Below are 18,515 nucleotides of genomic sequence, written 5' to 3' on the forward strand. Positions count from 1 at the left end.
AGGAGTCAAGCTTATTGCACTGAATGATGGGGTGGTTCTTAAAACTCCTAAAGTAATCAGATAAAATTAATCAAAATTTAAATTTGTTAAAAATCTGGGCTCACGTAAGAGGCAGGAACAGTTATCTTTTTTAAACTACATTGAGAAATTTATTATGACCCTACAGGTTCAAATCATACAAGTAGGATATAAAACTTAATTTACTTAGTTAGAACCTATATAAGCACCATCACATTACAGGATGTGTTTTGGTTAGTTATGTAAACGTTTTAATTTGCACAACAAACACCAACTTTGAATTACAGAAGGAACCTACTCTCAAAATAAAGGGAACCTCTCTCCAAGATTCCAGTCATGGCCAAATGAGATTAATAAAGAGGACAGTGTCCTAGTGAAAAACAAATATTTGAAAAAAAAGTTAATTTTTCCATAATTGTAAGGGTTGGATAGTTCAGCAAATGTTGATATTTTTCTAAGAATGATGGAAGCAGTCTCAAAGTTCCTGAATCTATAAGATAGAGCTGAATTTAGTGCATATCCAATTTGAAATGCTCCAACATGACAAGTTGGAAGTTGTTCTTGTTTACCACTCCCACACAGCTTAGCTCCAGCTATGGCCATTCTGTCAGGTGTCTTGGGGAAATTTCAAACCTGGATTCTCATTCCTAAGGTATTTTTCGATGTTGTTATTATTATTATATGGCATAGTGGTTAAGAGCACGGGCTACTAACCCCAAGATTCTGAGTTCAATTCCATGCAGTAACCTGAATAATAAGATGAGGACAAATATCTGTCAAATGTAAATAATGTACATAATTTCTCATCTCTTAAATATAGAACTGTAGAAACATAATAATTGTGTTGTAAGGAGAATGTAATTTTCTTTTTACACACACACACGCACATACATATGTATACATAGCTTCAAATATCAACTTAAACTAGAAATAGTCTTTTTTTTCTCAATGCAGTAACACTCCTGTCATTTATTTGAGCACAATTTTAACACAAATTTTTATTTTTTATAATAATTTAAAGCAATATTTATTCATCATAGTTGAATACTTTAGGGGTTTATAGACCCCCACCCACTCACTGAATGCAATAAACTTGGCTCCTTATTCACTTACTTTTTAAATACCACTAAAGCATGATGCACTTGAATGATCACGATCATTCAAGAATTGTATGAAATAACCGGAAAACTAGGAAATACCAGTGAGTCGCAGACTATAGCTCTTGTTCAGGGCTACTTGTAATACATTTTTCTTTACAACTTTCTTTCACTGGATTTAAACTTCCTCCTTATATCTCCAACTAGTTGTTTACATGTTAGGAATAAGTTTAACTTTTTCTAGTTTAAGAATGTTACACAGTCTTCCGAAATATTAGCTGAAGTACTTGCAGTACCGGACCTCTCCAAATATATGATATTGAAGGAGGAAAAAAGGATTTAGGCATATGACAGTTTGAGAAATTTAGATTAAATACAAATTAGATACAATGGAATTGAGATATTAGATTGGTTGACTGATGCGGTATCATAACCTCATGTAGTCAAAAAAGTTTGGAAGTGCAGAAATACAGGATGATGTGCTAGCAACATAATGTCACTACTTTTGCTCAAGCAGTTTCATACAAAGGTGCATTAATTGTTTGTTATTTAGATAACAGCTTTGATTGCGTAATGAAAAAATTACAATCAGAGCCATTTTATGCCACCTGTGGAGAAAAGGACTGAGTGCAAGGGCAGCAGGAAAAGAAGTGCCGACCTCTAATTGTGGAGGGAACCTGTGGAAGAGGTAGACCCAGGAAGACATGGGAGGAGGTGGTGAAGCATGACCTTCGAATGTTGGGCCTCATGGAGGCCCAACTGAAACATTTGATGAGATATTGTGTTTGAGAAGACTCATCAAGCCCAGTGAAATTGTAGTTGTGGCCAATGCCAGTGTCACATAAAAGCACCCATTACACTCTCAGAGTGGTTGGTGTTATGAAGGGCATCCAGCTATAGAAATCATGCTAAACCAGACTGTAACCTGGGGTGGGCTCTCCTGTTTACCAGTTCCAGTCAAACCATCTAACCCATGCCAGCATGGAAAGCAGATGTTGAATGGTGATGTTGATGATGAGTGCTACATACAATAATGCTTGGAGAAAAAAGAAAAGGATAATCACTGCTAGAATACTTTTAATCACAGGTATACTCGGTCAGTGCTAGCCCAACTCTAAGCAAAATGAGAAACTGAAACAATAAATACAAATCTATTGGAATGAAGTTTAACCTATTTATGACTATTTTTGTAACAAAATACAGTGTTTCAATATAATGGAATATTGCTCTGACATCTCGGACGGTGTTGTTTCAAGATCACATCCAGAGAAAGGCCATTTGGCTGATTGGTAGACTCACAGACATGATCCAGGCTCTGGCCCAAAGCCAATGCTGTCTCCTCACTTTCAGTTATTTCTACCACTAACACTAACAGCTTCTGTTTCTTGGAATTGGCTTATCTCATGCCATTTCTATTCAGGTACTCTTGACTGATTTGTCTCTCTTTCTCTCATCATCCATGCTGTATCCAACCCATCAGGCTCTTCACAAACCACTACTGAGTCCTTCCACAGAATATCTAACCTCTGGAATTTCACCCTGGCCTGTATCTTTCCTGGCAATGTCAGCTTGCTATAAATCTCACAGGTTTTGGAGGACCTGTGAAGGCTTCTCCTCCAGCGGGGATGAATTTTTTTTTTGGGGGGGGAGTAAACAAAATTAGGGTCAGAGATGAGATCAAAAGGGTTGAAGCTGTTGTTGATTGAAGCACTGAACAAAATCAGCAAAGTATCAAAATACTTAGTACCCAAAGTTATGTGACTAAATATATTATAGACCACTAAAACTGACCCTTGTGTAAAGTATATTGATGCAGGCTTCTCAAATTACTTCTTCAGTACATATGAACTACAATAAATTAGCCTCAGCCTTTTTTTTTTTTGAAGAAACCTTTCTATCTTTTCTTAAAGCTATCATTAATAATGTATTTTCTTCTCTCAAGTCATCACTATTGACCTATTTCTCTATTCTACAGAGAAAATTAAAGGTAAACAACACAGTTGTTAATACCTGTAAGATAAATCAATGTACTGACAGGCTAACAAGGAAACCTTAATGTGGTTGCTCAACCTGCTTGAAATAGTAGCGAAATATTCCTCAAATCATACCCTACAGTCTTAAAAACAGAAAGAACATATTGGGTAATGTAGTCTTAGATACCTCCAAAAAGAAGGGATTGTCATCATTGGAATGTCTATTATAAAACAATAGCAGCAATCAATATGGCGGTATCTCCAAGGAAATCCTTATATTATACTCAGTTACTCAGCAATTGTACTGTTGCAATCTACAGCAGATGTTTGGGTTTCATGAAAAGATACTAAAGACAAGACCAGGTTTGTGGAAAAGACCTGATAAAATGTTCTGTTTTCTAATCTTGGGGCAATAAAGCCCAAGTGGAAAAAAAAAACTGTATTTGGTTAGGGTCATACAAGTGATGCAGGCAGGAGAGCCCATAGACTCATGCACATCCTCACCTTGACATGAGAGGAAATATATTCCACAAAAAGGAACTAAAGAAAAAAACCCCAAAAAACTTAAAGCTCACCTCAGCTCTTTCATCTATGTCATTTTTGCACTTTGTTCTACATTGTAGCAGAAATATAAGGTACTAAAAGAGAAGCAAGAAGCTACAAGTAAAAATGTGGTAGCTGATATGAATGCGATGTATTCAATGGAATATGATTTTGAGGTTTCTATTCATAGAAGCTTTTACAAGTCTGGCATGTGATCTAGATTGCATGTAGATAATATTAGACATCTCATACCAGACTTATACAGATTCCATGAATAGAAACCTTGAAAACATCTTCCAACGGAAACATAACAAGCAAGTGTCCTTCAACAGCTCCAATGTACATCTAATAAATATGTTACGAAGACAAAACGAGTACCAACTTTGGTAGTTCTCAAAACACTGAAATTTTAAAAATGTTATTTAAAACTTTGTAAAAATCTATATTAATACTTAAGCACCTTGAGAAACATGTTATTTATAACTTTCTAATGTGCAAGTTCGAAGCTCCTCTCTAAAATATGGGTTTTGGCATCAAGTATTGAAAGGTTGTGCACAACATGAATGTACTGACCTTTGTAAACTAGCATGTTTCATATGAAAGTAGTAGCTGTGATGAGCTGTGGGTTGTATATTTTGTGGAGTATTATTGCTGAGATATTATTGTTTCCTGTGTTGTAAGTAGTAGATGGTGGGATATTTTAAAGTATCAGTTCCATTAAGTATAATGATCCTAAGAGCTCTCTTTGAGGATGTGACGAGTTGGTTAACAGGCCTTAGGTTTCTGTTTTGTAAACAATGGCTCTTCCTTGTCCAGTATACCTACAGTTTTTCATAATGCTCTAAGTCTCTGTGAGGCTATTTTACATACAGTTGAGATATGTTCAACCCAGATTGATATTCTGTTTGTGAATGCAAAATCTTAAGTTACTTTTCAAGGGGCTGTCTATGAAAACAAAAACAAAAAAAGTAAAAAAGGGGCAATTTAGAATCCTTTTTCTGTAACTGTGATATGTGCTAAGAGTCACCTGCTGGTTTACTCATGACAAAAAGAACCTTGTTTGGATGACTTGAGAAAGAACATAGAATGCACAAGCTCACATGAAAAAGTGTTTTCTCTTTTGTGCACAAGAGGGAATTAAGGACCGAGTCAGACCACCCAGCCTATGACAGTACATAAATACACAAGTAAAATGTCATGTGATGATGAGGTAATACTACTCTGGAGCTTTGAAAACATGTATTTATGTTTGTAAGTAAAAAGGACCATAGCTACATGTCTGTCCAACTGGTTTTTCAGTTTCCATATATTTTTATTATGATGTAGTAGAAATGATTGTAATGAATTTTGGCCACTTTACTGTTCCTCCTTCCAGAGATACTAAAATAAGTACTGGTGTAAAACAAGATTTTGCTTTAATCACTATAACATCATCCACAAAATTGAAGATTTGTTCCAATGTAAGAAATCAATATATTTGATGTAGGGTGATCTAAAAGTATCATTTATGTGCAACATGTGATGAGGGTACTTGGTGCAAACGGCTTGACAGCTGCATATAATATCAAGTTACCTCGAACAGCAACTCGCATATATATATATATATATATATATATATATATATATATACCATTTCGAGTGTGGCCGTTGCCAGTACCGCCTGACTAGCCTTCGTGCCGGTGGCACATAAAAGCACCCACTACATTCTCGGAGTAGTTAGCGTTAGGAAGGGCATCCAGCTGTAGAAACTCTGCCAAATCAGATTGGAACCTGGTGTAGTCACCTGGTTCACCAGTCATCATCATATATGTATATATGTATGTATAAGTATGTATGTATATGTATGTGGTTGAAAAGCTTGCTTCCAACCATGTTGTTTTGGGTCCAGTCCTACTCCATGGCACCTTGGGCAAGTGTCTTCTGCTATATCCATGGGTCAACCAAAGCCTTGTGAGTCGATTTGGCAAATGGAAACTTAAAGAAACCGGTCACAGATATATGTATGTCCCCATCTTTGTCTTTTGTTGTTGCATCAGCTTTTTGAAGCTGGCAAACCATAAACTGAATAAAGATTTACTGATGCAGTATTTTACAGCAGATGCTCTTCCTGTTGCCAGCCCTTTAGAGTATAATTAATGCATGCATACATAAATATTATGTCTTTTGTTATTTCCAGTGATGGTTTCATGAAATCAGTATGTCAAAGAATTTAGACACACTGATCTTCAGCAGAATTTTGTTATAGTCACTGAAACAAAAAGACAAGAACTACAACAAATCCTTGCTGAAAATCTCTATCTCCAAATTCTAGGAAATAGCTATAGGTACTAGAAAAGACCATACTAAATTTTATGAAGAAATCACAAGGCAACATAGGTGAGTCTTACAGCTCCAAACCTTCTGAAGTTATTACATACTCCTTGTAATTGAAAAACCATCTTCTGTGATTCATTTGCTTATTGTAGGGACTTACACAATGTCTGCTCATTTTATGCCAGATCCTAAATTCAACCTAAATTTCATAGGGAATGGTTATACATATTTTATATTTTGTCTTGATAGCCAGTGCAGTAAACTCTAACTCATAGCAAGTTTTCTCTCTGATATGCTGTAAAATAGCAATAATTACATTAGAATTACGTTTTTTTTTCTGACATGAAAGAAACCATATACAAATACAAAATTTCCTATGTTGATATTGTAATTACGAAGACTGCAACCAGTTAATACCACTATTATCACCACTCCCCAACAAAACTTACTAGCAATAAACCCCCTCCATCAACATCGCCATCAGCAACATAACTATCACAACCACCACCACCATCATCATCATCGTCTAGTAATGGTTACCATTACTATCAAACCACCATCAATAACGAAGAAGCATTGCTAGAAAGAGCAGTCAAATCTCCCTCATATCACAACTCATCTAGCTTTTTTAAAAAAAAGGTGGGGGGGGAGAAGAAGACGGTTAATGTAGTTTCAAATGGCTTTAAAGAGAGAGGATGGATGTGTTTGGAAAGTCTTTGATCAATCAAAGTTGACGTGGAGCAACGATATTATTTTGATAATCACCATCAACAATGCAAGAACTACTGCTACTACCACCATCACCACCAACAACAACAATACTATTATTATATATTAAAGAAGAAAGAAAGAAAACAGAAACCGAAGAAAGTCGTAAACGACCAAAAGTATTCTTAGCAGTTTATAACAAATACTACCATAAACTCCACCCCCAAGAACAACACCATCAACATAACTAGTAACAACAATACTATACCCATGGTAACTACTACCAACAATACTACTACTGTAACCAGCACTACTAACAATACTATCTCTCTATCCTAACCACCACCAATGCTAGCGCCGTCATCACAACAAGCGATTACTATTACTGCTATCTTCCGTATGAACAACTGATGTGGCCGCCAACAACACCGCACGCATCAGAATCGTTAGACTTAAGCAGAGTAAAAGAACTTTGTTTTTATTTGTGCAGATACACGATTTTATCACACACACACACACATATGCATGCATACACATGCACACATTAAAAAAAAACAGAATTAAATATATCTGAATGACGAACAAACAACGAAAACATCAATAACCAGAACAGCTATAATATGATAATAATAATAATAATAATAATAATAATGAGGATGATGATGATGATGATGATGGCAATCGTCATTTAAATATGTTGAAAATTTCAATTAATTTTATACTCGGTGTAGAGTGGTGTTAATTAAAAGAAATGAAAGACAATCTAGTTTCAACAATCACAAATGATTCGGATAAATAACACAGCACACGCACGCATACTCAACACGCGCTCTCACACACGCACGCATACACAACGTGCGCTCACACGCACGCATACACAACATGCGCTCTGACACTCACAGACAAACAGAGAGAGGGAGAGAGAGAGATGCGATTTTCATTGGAAAAACCACCGTCGTCATTACTACTACAAATACAGGACAGAAAGGGAAGGTAAGGGGCGTTGGGGGGGGGGGGTCTAGAGAGAGAGAAACGAAGACAAGTTAATTAAATAATTAAATAAATGAAAGGAAACGAGAGGAGTTGAAACTGGAAGGCGTGACATTTCCAACAGAACAAATTGATCCGACATAGAGCTCCGTTTAGCGGTAAATATTAAGAAAGAGTTGGGGAAGGGAAAAGAAAAGAAAATTTAGAAGGAAGATTTAGAGAGGACTAATGAAGAAAACGTCTTTGATTTGAAGCAGTTGATTACATTTTAGCAATTTAGTAAAGGAAATTTGGTTGTAGTATGTGAAGCGCTTTATTAGCCCCACTGTTACATCGATATCTATCTATCTACAGAGACCTTATACACATCTATACCCATATATATATATAGGTAAATGTGTATCTGTACACACATACATACATACATATACATACATACATAATTATATATATATATATATATATATATATATATATATATATATATATATATATATATATATATATATGTGTGTGTGTGTGTGTGTGTGTGTAACGCGAGCATCTGCGAGTATCTATGTGTGTCGCATGTTGAGCTATGTTCTGATAGATCAACGGAAATGGTCATTGGTAGCCAGAACAAATCTGACCACAAGACGAATGGCAAAGAGATAGAGAGATGGACGAATTAGCTAATAACATTTCCCCACATAAACGAACAACCACTGTTCAGTTTGAGTGTGTGTGTGTGTCAGATGATACCTAGTAGATCATATAAATAAATATATATATATATTGAATTTCGTTTAATAAATATTTTGGAGAGACATTCTCTGATTCTAAACACCCTTTAGTGGTTCCTAAATGTCATAAACCAAATGAGTAAACAAGGTAGAAATAGAAACTAGAGCGCAGTCACAGAACTAGACCAGGCAAATAGTTTTAAAAGCGGATGTGTAAATAAATATGAATCAGATGGTTAGTTAGAGATCAGAGACGGAGTGTATATTAGGACATGGATATACTGAAGTCCTCTAGATGTGAAATGAAATAAAAATACGTAAACAAAACCATTTGTTCGTTACGCCTTTTATTGATAATCCTTCTTCCTTCTCTGAAACCAGTGAGGGAACCTCTACGTGGTCGTTTTCGAAAGTAGAAATAGCAGCTGAATTTCTTTGAACTATGCCCTACCGTCTTGAAAAAAAAAAACGAACATATTGGACACTGTAGTTCTAGATATACGTAAAAACAAGGTAGTCTCAGCTGAAATACCTTTGATCGTGGGTCTGCTCAATCAGAAATGATCTCGGGGTTAAACAACAACACTTCTAAAGCTTAGCATGTAGTATTTAGTTATGTCAAAGATAATACCAGATCCTTCTCACATCAAATAAGTCAACTGCTCTCTCATATATGTGTACATACATTATATCTATATATATATATATCTATATATATAATATGTTTACATTCTCAGTATTACGATCTGGATAAGAAGGAATCAAGGATTTGTTTATTTATTTATTAAAAGGTCCATAGCTGATCCAAGGGCTACGGCTGAATGCTACAGTAATTACAAGTACATGTTCAAAGAAATGAAGAAATAATTTAAACGAAACCAGTAAACGTGTCATATTATTCGTCTAAGTTTAATTAGAGAAGAGACGAGTGGAAATAATAAACAATAATTTTTTAAATAATTCTATTAGTAGTAGCATTATTAATGATAGTGATCAGGGTAAATAGTATTGAGGAGAAGGGGTTGGATGATCGAAATGGAAAGGTCCATAGAATGAATGTGGAGTAAGTTAATAAGAGAAGTAGAATGAAATCGACATGGGTGAGTCTGTCTGTGTGACAATAGCAGCAAACACTACTACACACACATCTTTTTTTTCCGTGTTGTAAAAGTGAAAAAATGCCACTTACCGGAACCCGACGGACCTGGTGATACTGTAGCCGCTGCAGCCATTGCAATCAGTTTCTCTTTTGTGTGGAAATCTCACGGATCAATCGATAGTCGGACAGTGGGAAAAAAAAGGCTCACAAAAACTGATGAGGGGGGGAGAGTGTGGTACGTATGAAAAGGGGGGTAAAAAAAGAAAATAAGTGGATGGAGGGGAAAAAAATTGCAGTTCGATGGTTACTGCTGCTGTCACTACAGCTGCTGCTGCTGCTGTTGTTGTTATTAACGATGTTGTTTATGCTGCTGCTGCTGGTGGTGATGTTGTGCGAGACGAGGAAGAAGAATCATGGCAGAACAAAGACGAGAATAAAACGAGATTGCGAACGAGAATGTTTGGTCGTCTCCCGTTGATATGTTTCACACACACACGCGCCACTGTCAGCCAAACTGAAAGGTGGCAGATACAAACTCAAAATGTCACTTCGTCCGCCGCTCTAATATTTTTTTACATTCGAGCCGGGTCTTCTCTCTCTTTCCATCTCTATTTTTTTATCGACCCCTATTAACTCTATATTTCGAGAGAAAATAACAAAAAAGAAGCATAATAATGAATTCGGGGTGAGTTTTCATACATTTTATTGTTGTTTTCTTTCATACTACAATATATATATACACACATATATAAACATATTTATATATATTTCGCTGTATATTTACTATATTTTTCTCTTTTATCCGTCTGTTGTTATTGTCTGCTGCTGACACATTTTTACAACCTTCTGCTTTCTCTCTTTCCATTCCTATAACTTTCTTTTTCTTCTTCTTTTGCTTCTTCTTTTTCCGCTTGAGAAAAAATAAAAAGGGGGATAAAACAAGGACCTCAACAAAAATATATAATACCCCATTCATTCATTGTTGTTAATTTTGTCTTAGCCTTCTTGCAAATTGGAAACTAAAAATTGGTGGGGGGAAGAAATGAAAAAGAAAGTACAAGAACAAGTATGTTGAATGAATGAAAAAAAAAGATGCAGTTATTTCGTGTAAGTGACATGTGAATGTAGTAAATGGTCAAATGCAAGCGCTATTGTTACATGTTTCTTTATCTAATCGAACATCGTAGGTATTATAGCAGATTTTTATTGAATTTTATTAGTTTTTATTTAAACTTACAAGCAGTTTATAATTATTTGCCTTTTTTTTCTTCTTCTCTGATTTAAAATATTAGAAGGGAGTGTTTTTGAAATCGCCGATGACTTATCCATCATCCAGCAAATCGGATTATTGTGCGAGTGTGTTATATTTGTTAGCTAGTTCACTTGTGACTGGCTACACGTATAACAAGGTATCGCTAAACATAAAATAAGAATTGAAATAACCAATTAACAATTAAATAAATAAGTCTGTCTTCAAGACTCTTGCCTTAGTTTTATTGTACTTTTCACACCCGAGACAATTTTGTTCCCCTTTCTCTTTGTCGAAGGATTCGTGTCGCTCTTAACATGAATCGCCGTTTCAGACACGATCGATTTCTTTGACTGGCTCTTAATTACTGAAGGTGGGCTGACTATTTAAATCCTCAGTCCTTCCTTCACCAATTACTTATCAAAGTAATTCATACCTCTAGTTAAGTCTTCAGTTTTGGAAACGGTTTTTTTTTTTGAGAAATATCCAAGATGCGGAGGAGACCTATTCCTTAAAGAAAAAAAATCTATTTACTCGTGTAAGGTTGTTTTTTTCTCTTTCAGTTCTTTTATTTTGTTTGGATATAATTTGGGGGGTAATGAGAAGAGACAGTGTTTGCTTAAGTCGAATTCATATGATTAATTGATAAGTAAGTGTTCCACAGATTTTTTTTTTTTTATCAGAACACATCAAGGTGTTCCTAGCAACGATGGTCTCACAGGTTTTGTTTTCTTTTAGTTCGTTTTTAGCTCTTTCCCACCCCCCACTTCTTATGTATGTCCCTATAAACGAAATACCAAACATTGTAATTGGAGCCACTTAGTATATATTTTGAGCTTATTCATTATGTATCATCACAACAAATGTCTCATTATTGATGACTGAAGATGCAGTAACGGCCGTTGATTTGTTTGTAGATTGATTCATGAGTCAGCAGCCAATGTGTAACGGGAAGTGATTAAAACCTTTCTGTATGAGTTGGAACAGATTTGGTAGCCGATTGCATATCGATCTCAGAGCCTTAAAATTATTAATAGGGTTTATTATGTATATACGAGGGGCTAAAACTATGGGTTCGGTGTACCTTATAATTCTGAAGATTCGAGAAACTTCACTTGAAAAATTGGTATTTTAGGAATTATATTGTTTTACTGGAAATAACCCCTATGTTACATATATTAAAATTCTGTAGTATTATGCTTCATACTCGATTGCTGATAGCTTTTGTTCATCTCATTGAAGATCCCTCTAAAAGGGTATTAAAGTAAATATGCGAATTCAAAAATAATAAAATCTTATTCCTAATTCTATTGAAATCTGTTGTTATTATTACTTAATTAACTAAAAAAAACTTGTTTTGATTTAAGTTTGTATTCAAAATATTAACACTATCTGTTCTCCCTCCTCCAGACAAAAAGACCCCTCCCAGTTCTCTAATATACCCATCATAATTTTTTTTTACAATTTTTACCTTATGCCAGTAAACGTAGTTTATGGGCAAGGATACCAATCAAATTATAGTCTCCAAATATGAAACATTTTTTTATCTATTAAGAAGCTTCTATTGATTCTAAATTTCAAAAGCAATTTCCAAATCTTTCTATTTACTAATTTAGAACACTACTTTCAGAAACTAAGCTAATTGGTTCTTTCTTCAGATCAAATTATTGGTCAGTGTAAGCTAATCAATAGTCTGATGCCAATCTTGGATGGAAGGTGGTAGGGTACAGGTTACATACACTATAAATGTATTTAGTCGTTGACCCAACAAGCAGGAACTGCAGATATCCCGGCTATCATCTGTCTCATCACCCATCACTTTTTCCGACTTGCGTATGGTATTTGTTTTAGTCTTCAATCATTTTCATCTAATGAGCTAACGAGGAAGTGAGCCTCTACCTAGCTGCATAATATGCTAGAAACAACAGCGAAATAACCCTCAAATCACACTCTCTCTTCTTGAAAAGGAGAAAAATGCAGTAGATAATGTAACCCTAGGTGTAAACTTAAGGAATGGCTTGGTATGAATGCCTTTAATCATAAGTCTGCTCATTCAGATTTTTAAACAACAATGGGCGACTTGACTACCACTTAGAAAAATTTCCCAACAACCTGTAGTTAGCGATGAGAGTTTAGTGTTTCTGCCGAGAGCGAAAGACATCTGAGAGAAACTTGGTCTTTCTACATACACATGTGACTATGAGTGGATCCTCCTCCTCTTCATCAAATGACCCTGTTATTAGGCTATCAGCTTGCTCTGTTATCAGGATATCAGTTTTGACAGTTCATAACACTGGTGTATTCGTATGAACTGTCAAAAACGGAGTTTCTATTTCCAGCAGAGACATTTTACTTTCAATGGTTCAGCCCATGTTGTTTACTGTAGAGGAGAACCATTGGTGTTACTGTTTAGCACCAAGACAGCTCTGATGTATCAGTTCTGGTATTTGAAGGCATTCCAGCCATAACTATCTTACCTTTTTTTTTTTTTTTTTTTTTTTTTGGACATTCTGCATCCAGAAATACATTGTCTTTTCAAGACAGTCAAGGTGTGATTGGAGGAAGTCCTGCTGTTGTTATAATCTCTGCTCACTATGCTACTTGGGTTTTAGTGTACTCTGCTCAGTTGGTGCCCCTTGATCCCGTATAAATTTCTATTGCATAATATAATTTGTATCTACTCTTGTAGATATATATACATGTATAAGGCTGATATGTTTGTCGGACAACTCAGCTGCAAATTATAACTATCAGAAACAGTATCCGTTTCTTTGCTGAGCCTAGTTTCAGTCTAGTGACTTCTGGGTTATGGGCCCAACATGCTTCCATTCACAACTCTGGGTAAGATGACTTGTAATGGTCTGAGATGAGTTGAGGGACCATGCGTCATGTGTCCGTTTTCCATGCTAATTTAGGACGTAGAACAGCTTGACCAGAGGATGCCCCTGACTCCATTGTCTGTTCTAGCATGGTTTCTATGGTTGAATGTCCTTCTTACCGCCAACCACTTTACAGTGCATTCTGGGTACTTTTTTATGTGACACCCATGCTTGTAACATGATGCCAGCATGAGTGCTTTTAATGTGGAACCAGCCCCAGTATCAATTCTGCTGTGATGGACAGGCCTTCTTGGGAATGGATGCTCTTCCTAACACCAATTACTTTATAGAATGTACTGGGTGACAAGACAGCTAAAAAGTTCAACCCAGTCTTACATTGTCACTGCTTCAAATCCTTGTTTTTTTTTTTATTCATTCTCTTTTACTCTTTTACTTGTTTCAGTCATTTGACTGCGGCCATGCTGGGGCACCATTCATTTTTTTGTTTTTTAATTTATTATAATAGATAGAGAAGGTTATATTTCATTAGGAATATAATCACAAAAAGATTAAGATACATTTAGCTGCTAAGTAGAACAGGTCAAGCAAATTTGTAGAATCCCCCTGTTGTGTTGTACTCTTTTTCCCACTCATCTCTGTAGCTCTAACTGGCATTTTGGGGGTTTCATCCCCTCAAAGTTAATAAAGAACAAGACAAGTACTGAGGTTCATTATTTGCACTATTTACATTATTTACATTCGACGGATATTTGTCCTCATCTTGTTTGTTGTTAACACGTTTCGGCTGATATACCTTCCAGCCTTCTTCAGGTGTCTTGGGGAAATTTCGAACCTGGGTTCTCATTCCTAAGGTATTTTTCAGTGTTGTTATTATTGTTCACTGCTTGGAATCGAACTCGGAATCTTGGGGTTAGTAGCTTGCGCTCTTAACCACTATGCCATATGCCTGTGGGCATATGTACTGGGGTTGATGTAAGAAACTAACCCTTCCCTGCAAAATTGCTAGTCTTGTACTTGAATTAGAAACAGTTATCTTTTATCATTTACTTGTTTCAGTCAGTAGACTGTGGCCATGCCGGGGCATCACCTTGTAGAGATTTTTTATTCGAACGTCTTGACCCTAGTATTTTTTTTTAAAACCTGGTACTTATTTTATCAGTCTCTTCTGCCAGACCACTAAGTTATGGGGATGTAAGCAAACTAACATCAGTTGTCAAGTGGTGGGGAGGGGACAAATTCAAGCACAACGACACACACACACATGTATATACACACAGGGGCTTCTTTCAGTTTCCATCTACCAAATCCATTCACAAGTCTTTGGTTGGTCAAGGCTATAATAGAAGACACTTGCCCAAGGTGGCATACAGTAGGACTGAACCCAGAACCATGTGTTTGGGAAACAAACTTATTACCACATAGCCATACCTGGACCTATTATTATTTCTATTTGATTTGACAGTTGGTACAACAGTCTTAAATTTGAGTATTATATTTCTCTTTTGTGTATGTAATAAATGTGTGTATACGTGTATGTATATGTATGTGTGCACATACATTTTGCACATATCTAAGTGAAGTCGCATTTGAATGTTAAGATGCTAAAGCTTAGGATAATAAATAGTCAGGTTTCTTTAGCTGAATCAGACATATATAATTAAGAGTTTGTATTTCTTTCTCTCTATGTCTGTCTCAGAACATGTTCAAATACATGTCTAATAGATTTACAGCGAATAACAAAAGGAAGAGCTACATAAAACAGATCTTGTTAAAATTATATTCTGGTATACGCTAATGTTAGGTTTGTCTGTTTATGTGTGCTTGTATGTATGTGTGTGTGTGTGTGTGTGTTTTCCTTCCTTGAGAGCCTACTTAAAGAATTTGAGAAACCAAAAAAATATAAGGATATAATAATAATACAAGGCCAAAAATACAAATTTCAAACAGAAAATACTCATTATTACTTGAACCCTTTCATTTTATATATTATTTCCTCTTTTATTTTCAATTAAATCTTGGGTTGGACCTAGTTTCATTTTGTTTAAGTAGCTGCAGTATTTTGTTACCATTTCCCGTCCAGTTAACTACATTAGTTCAAATAATATCAATCTTTTTCTTCATAAGTACCATTTGACATGTTTGATTCATGCAAATGGAACCATCACCCACACTTTCTGACATTACTGTACTCAACATGGAAGAACGAGACAATCATTTGCATTTATGCTTATATTAACATTTATCCTCCTCCTCGTTATTTTTACATTTGTTTTTCTGTGCCGACAAGAGATGAACAGATTTCATAATGTATTGTCACTTGTCTTTTGTTTTCTAACATACACAAATGCAGAGAAAACTCACACATCTGTGTTACATTAGAGACATCAGAGACAAAATTAAACAGTCTCCTCTACTCTAGCACCTCCATTTATTTTTTTCCATTTTGGCATTTGTATTTTTCACAGCTGGATACCTTTCCTCTCCATAACTAACCACTTTACAACACGAACTGGGTACATGTCATTATGTCACTGATACTAGAGATGTTGTCTCTGACTAGAGTCCCCCTGAGAGCCAATGAGACTGGGGTTGCAGAGAATATATTATACCTTGGCCCAGAAATTTTCTGGGTTCTCAGAGAATGTTTGAATGTGTTGAACACTAAGCTAGAGTTCAAAGAAATGAAGAGCTCAGCCTATAAAAGGGAGTAGTCCTCACAATTCCATGGAAATTTTAGGGGACTTTGAGGTTCTGAAAGTAGTCCTGTTCTACTTTGAAAAAATTCTCTTGGAGGTGCTAGGGAAGGGGACTTGCAAGAAACCCATACCCCTGATAAAATTCTTCCCAGATACTCTGGTACTACCCTAAATTGTCTCTGTTCTGTATCTGTGCTGATGTTAAAATATTTATGCTTATGTTATAACATTTATGCTTGCATTATTAACATTTGAATGAAGATGATTGAAATTTATAAATTCCTCTGGGATTGCTTTTATCTAAAGCTAAAATGTAAGCATCATGTTCAAACTCTCACGTGTGTGCGCACGAGCACACACACACACACACTCTCTCTCTCCCCCCCTTCCCACTCTCTCTCTCACCATCTTCAATGTTTTACCATATTTTCATACTGGCGTAAGCTGAAGAGGTTTGTGTTACAGACTACCATCATTTGTTTAAAATGAAAAATTACTCTGTTTATTGAATTCTCTTATGCATTGTTATATTCAAACTGTATCTATGCAAATATCGAAGGATATATTAAAGAAATAGGAAAAGGAATCAAAGGTGTGTGTCGGAGTACTCAATACATGTAGTGAAAGAAGGAGTCTCAGTAATTATTCGCTGCCAGATTTCCTTTGAATTACACCCTATGTTTTCGGCCAACTATAATGCCCTGGCTAACTTCACTTTTCATCCTTCCACGGTCAATGAAATCGGGTACCAGTCAAGTATTGGGGTCGGTTATAAAGCACATGTTATATGCTGGTAAATGCAGGAGCTGGTTGGCTAGCTCTTGTAAGTGGCCAGGGATGTATTTGTATGTAGTAGCATCTTTTATTTGTAAGAAGTCTCTCCTAAGTTCACAGACTCCTTGTCAAATGGATTATTAAATTAGGTCTTTTGTTGTTTAGACTCTGCTCAGTTCTGGCCAGACATTACCTCTATGATCATCCCATCTTATTATAAGGAGCAGGATACCCTAGACAACATTATCCAAATATATAACCTTGGAGAGGGAGAGTTATTTGAGGGAAGGATAGATGTTATTTCTAGCAGGCTGAGTGACCTTAAAGGGACTTCCTCAATTGCCCATGGAGTATGTGTTATCAATATGGAATTTTCTTTCTACTATATTGATTTCTTAAATATGCTACATTTGTATGTGTGAGGGAATGAAGTTGTGTGGTATTCAAGCCTTTCCCAATAACATTAGTGCCTGCCACATGGGAGATTATTGCATTGACTCAAGCAAGTTAGCTAGAAATTATGAAAAGACTTAATCTAAAATTGTAATTTTTGCCCTTTTAAGAAATAAATAAATTAAAAAAATGAAGATTAATATTAAATAAAAATAACTGGGTTGTTTTGGGGTTTTATTTATCGGAATTGGAGTGCTTTTAGGAAATGGAAATAAATTGAAGATGACTTGTTAAATAGTTGTCATAGAAAACTTTTGTGTATGGCATCGTATGTTTGCTTTTTTCTTTGCCCCTTTTTTGGGTTGTTGAATTAATGAAAGCAGTGTAGAGTCCTGAAGTAATGTAATTAGGTATTTAAGTATGTCTGTGAATGTTATTGCTTCTAATTGTGATTAAGCTCCCTATAAAAGACAAAAAATTATTTTTTTATTATTTTTTTTTAGTTTGTATCATAACTTCATGTCATAACATGCGGTAGCAAAAACAGAACAGACTAGCTTTTTATGGAGAGGCAACTATAACAGAATGTCTCTCTTTTTTTTTTCTGTCAAAACAACAATCAGCCTGTTACTGCTAATGGCAAGGAGATTATTATAATGTAAAATGTGGATTATTTCTACTGTGTTGGTATTGAATTGTTTGAGTACACTTCAGCCATCATTGCAGAAATGAGGGGTGGGTGCAGAAAATCATATTTTGAAAGGATTCTTCAATAATGCAAAGGATATTTGAATGTTTGCTATTCACGGTGCACAGCCTAATGTGATTTGTTTTGTTTTGTTTGAACAAATCATTAATAGTCTTTAGTTGTTCATCTTTAATACATAATTGATAGCAATAGATTAAAGGGAAGGTTTCGGTGAGCCACACTCAGAATCTGGTTCTAATTCTTAGCTATGATAATTTCACTTTCAATTACTTAGCTGATGATCCTGAAAGAGGCATAAATGGTACACATTCTGACCCTATTTATTTGGCCATTTTAACTCAAAAAATTCCCCATGTAATCAATTTTTCTTTTTTTTTTTCCTCCCCCAAAT

General features: G+C 35.5%; 2 protein-coding genes across 7 annotated transcripts in view; one reads left to right on the top strand and one right to left on the bottom strand.

Annotated features, from left to right (window-relative positions):
* Positions 1-9,805, bottom strand: part of LOC106870787 (aryl hydrocarbon receptor nuclear translocator homolog) — a 56,262-nt gene extending 46,457 nt beyond the window's left edge. For all 6 annotated transcript variants that reach the window (XM_089363955.1, XM_014916986.3, XM_052973332.2 and 3 more), the window contains exon 1: positions 9,554-9,805. In XM_089363955.1, coding sequence (XP_089220081.1) covers positions 9,554-9,596 — 43 coding nt within the window. In that variant the 5' untranslated portion in view covers positions 9,597-9,805. The remainder of the gene's footprint in view (positions 1-9,553) is intronic.
* A 148-nt stretch (positions 9,806-9,953) lies between these two features.
* The window catches only part of LOC106870788 (homer protein homolog 1), a 129,793-nt gene continuing 121,231 nt past the window's right edge, over positions 9,954-18,515 (top strand). Inside the window, exon 1 of the mRNA XM_014916989.3 lies at positions 9,954-10,148. Coding sequence (XP_014772475.1) covers positions 10,138-10,148 — 11 coding nt within the window. The 5' untranslated portion in view covers positions 9,954-10,137. The remainder of the gene's footprint in view (positions 10,149-18,515) is intronic.

Source organism: Octopus bimaculoides, chromosome 15 (assembly GCF_046866305.1).
Source record: "Octopus bimaculoides isolate indiv1 chromosome 15, ASM4686630v1, whole genome shotgun sequence".
Lineage (NCBI taxonomy): Eukaryota > Metazoa > Mollusca > Cephalopoda > Octopoda > Octopodidae > Octopus > Octopus bimaculoides.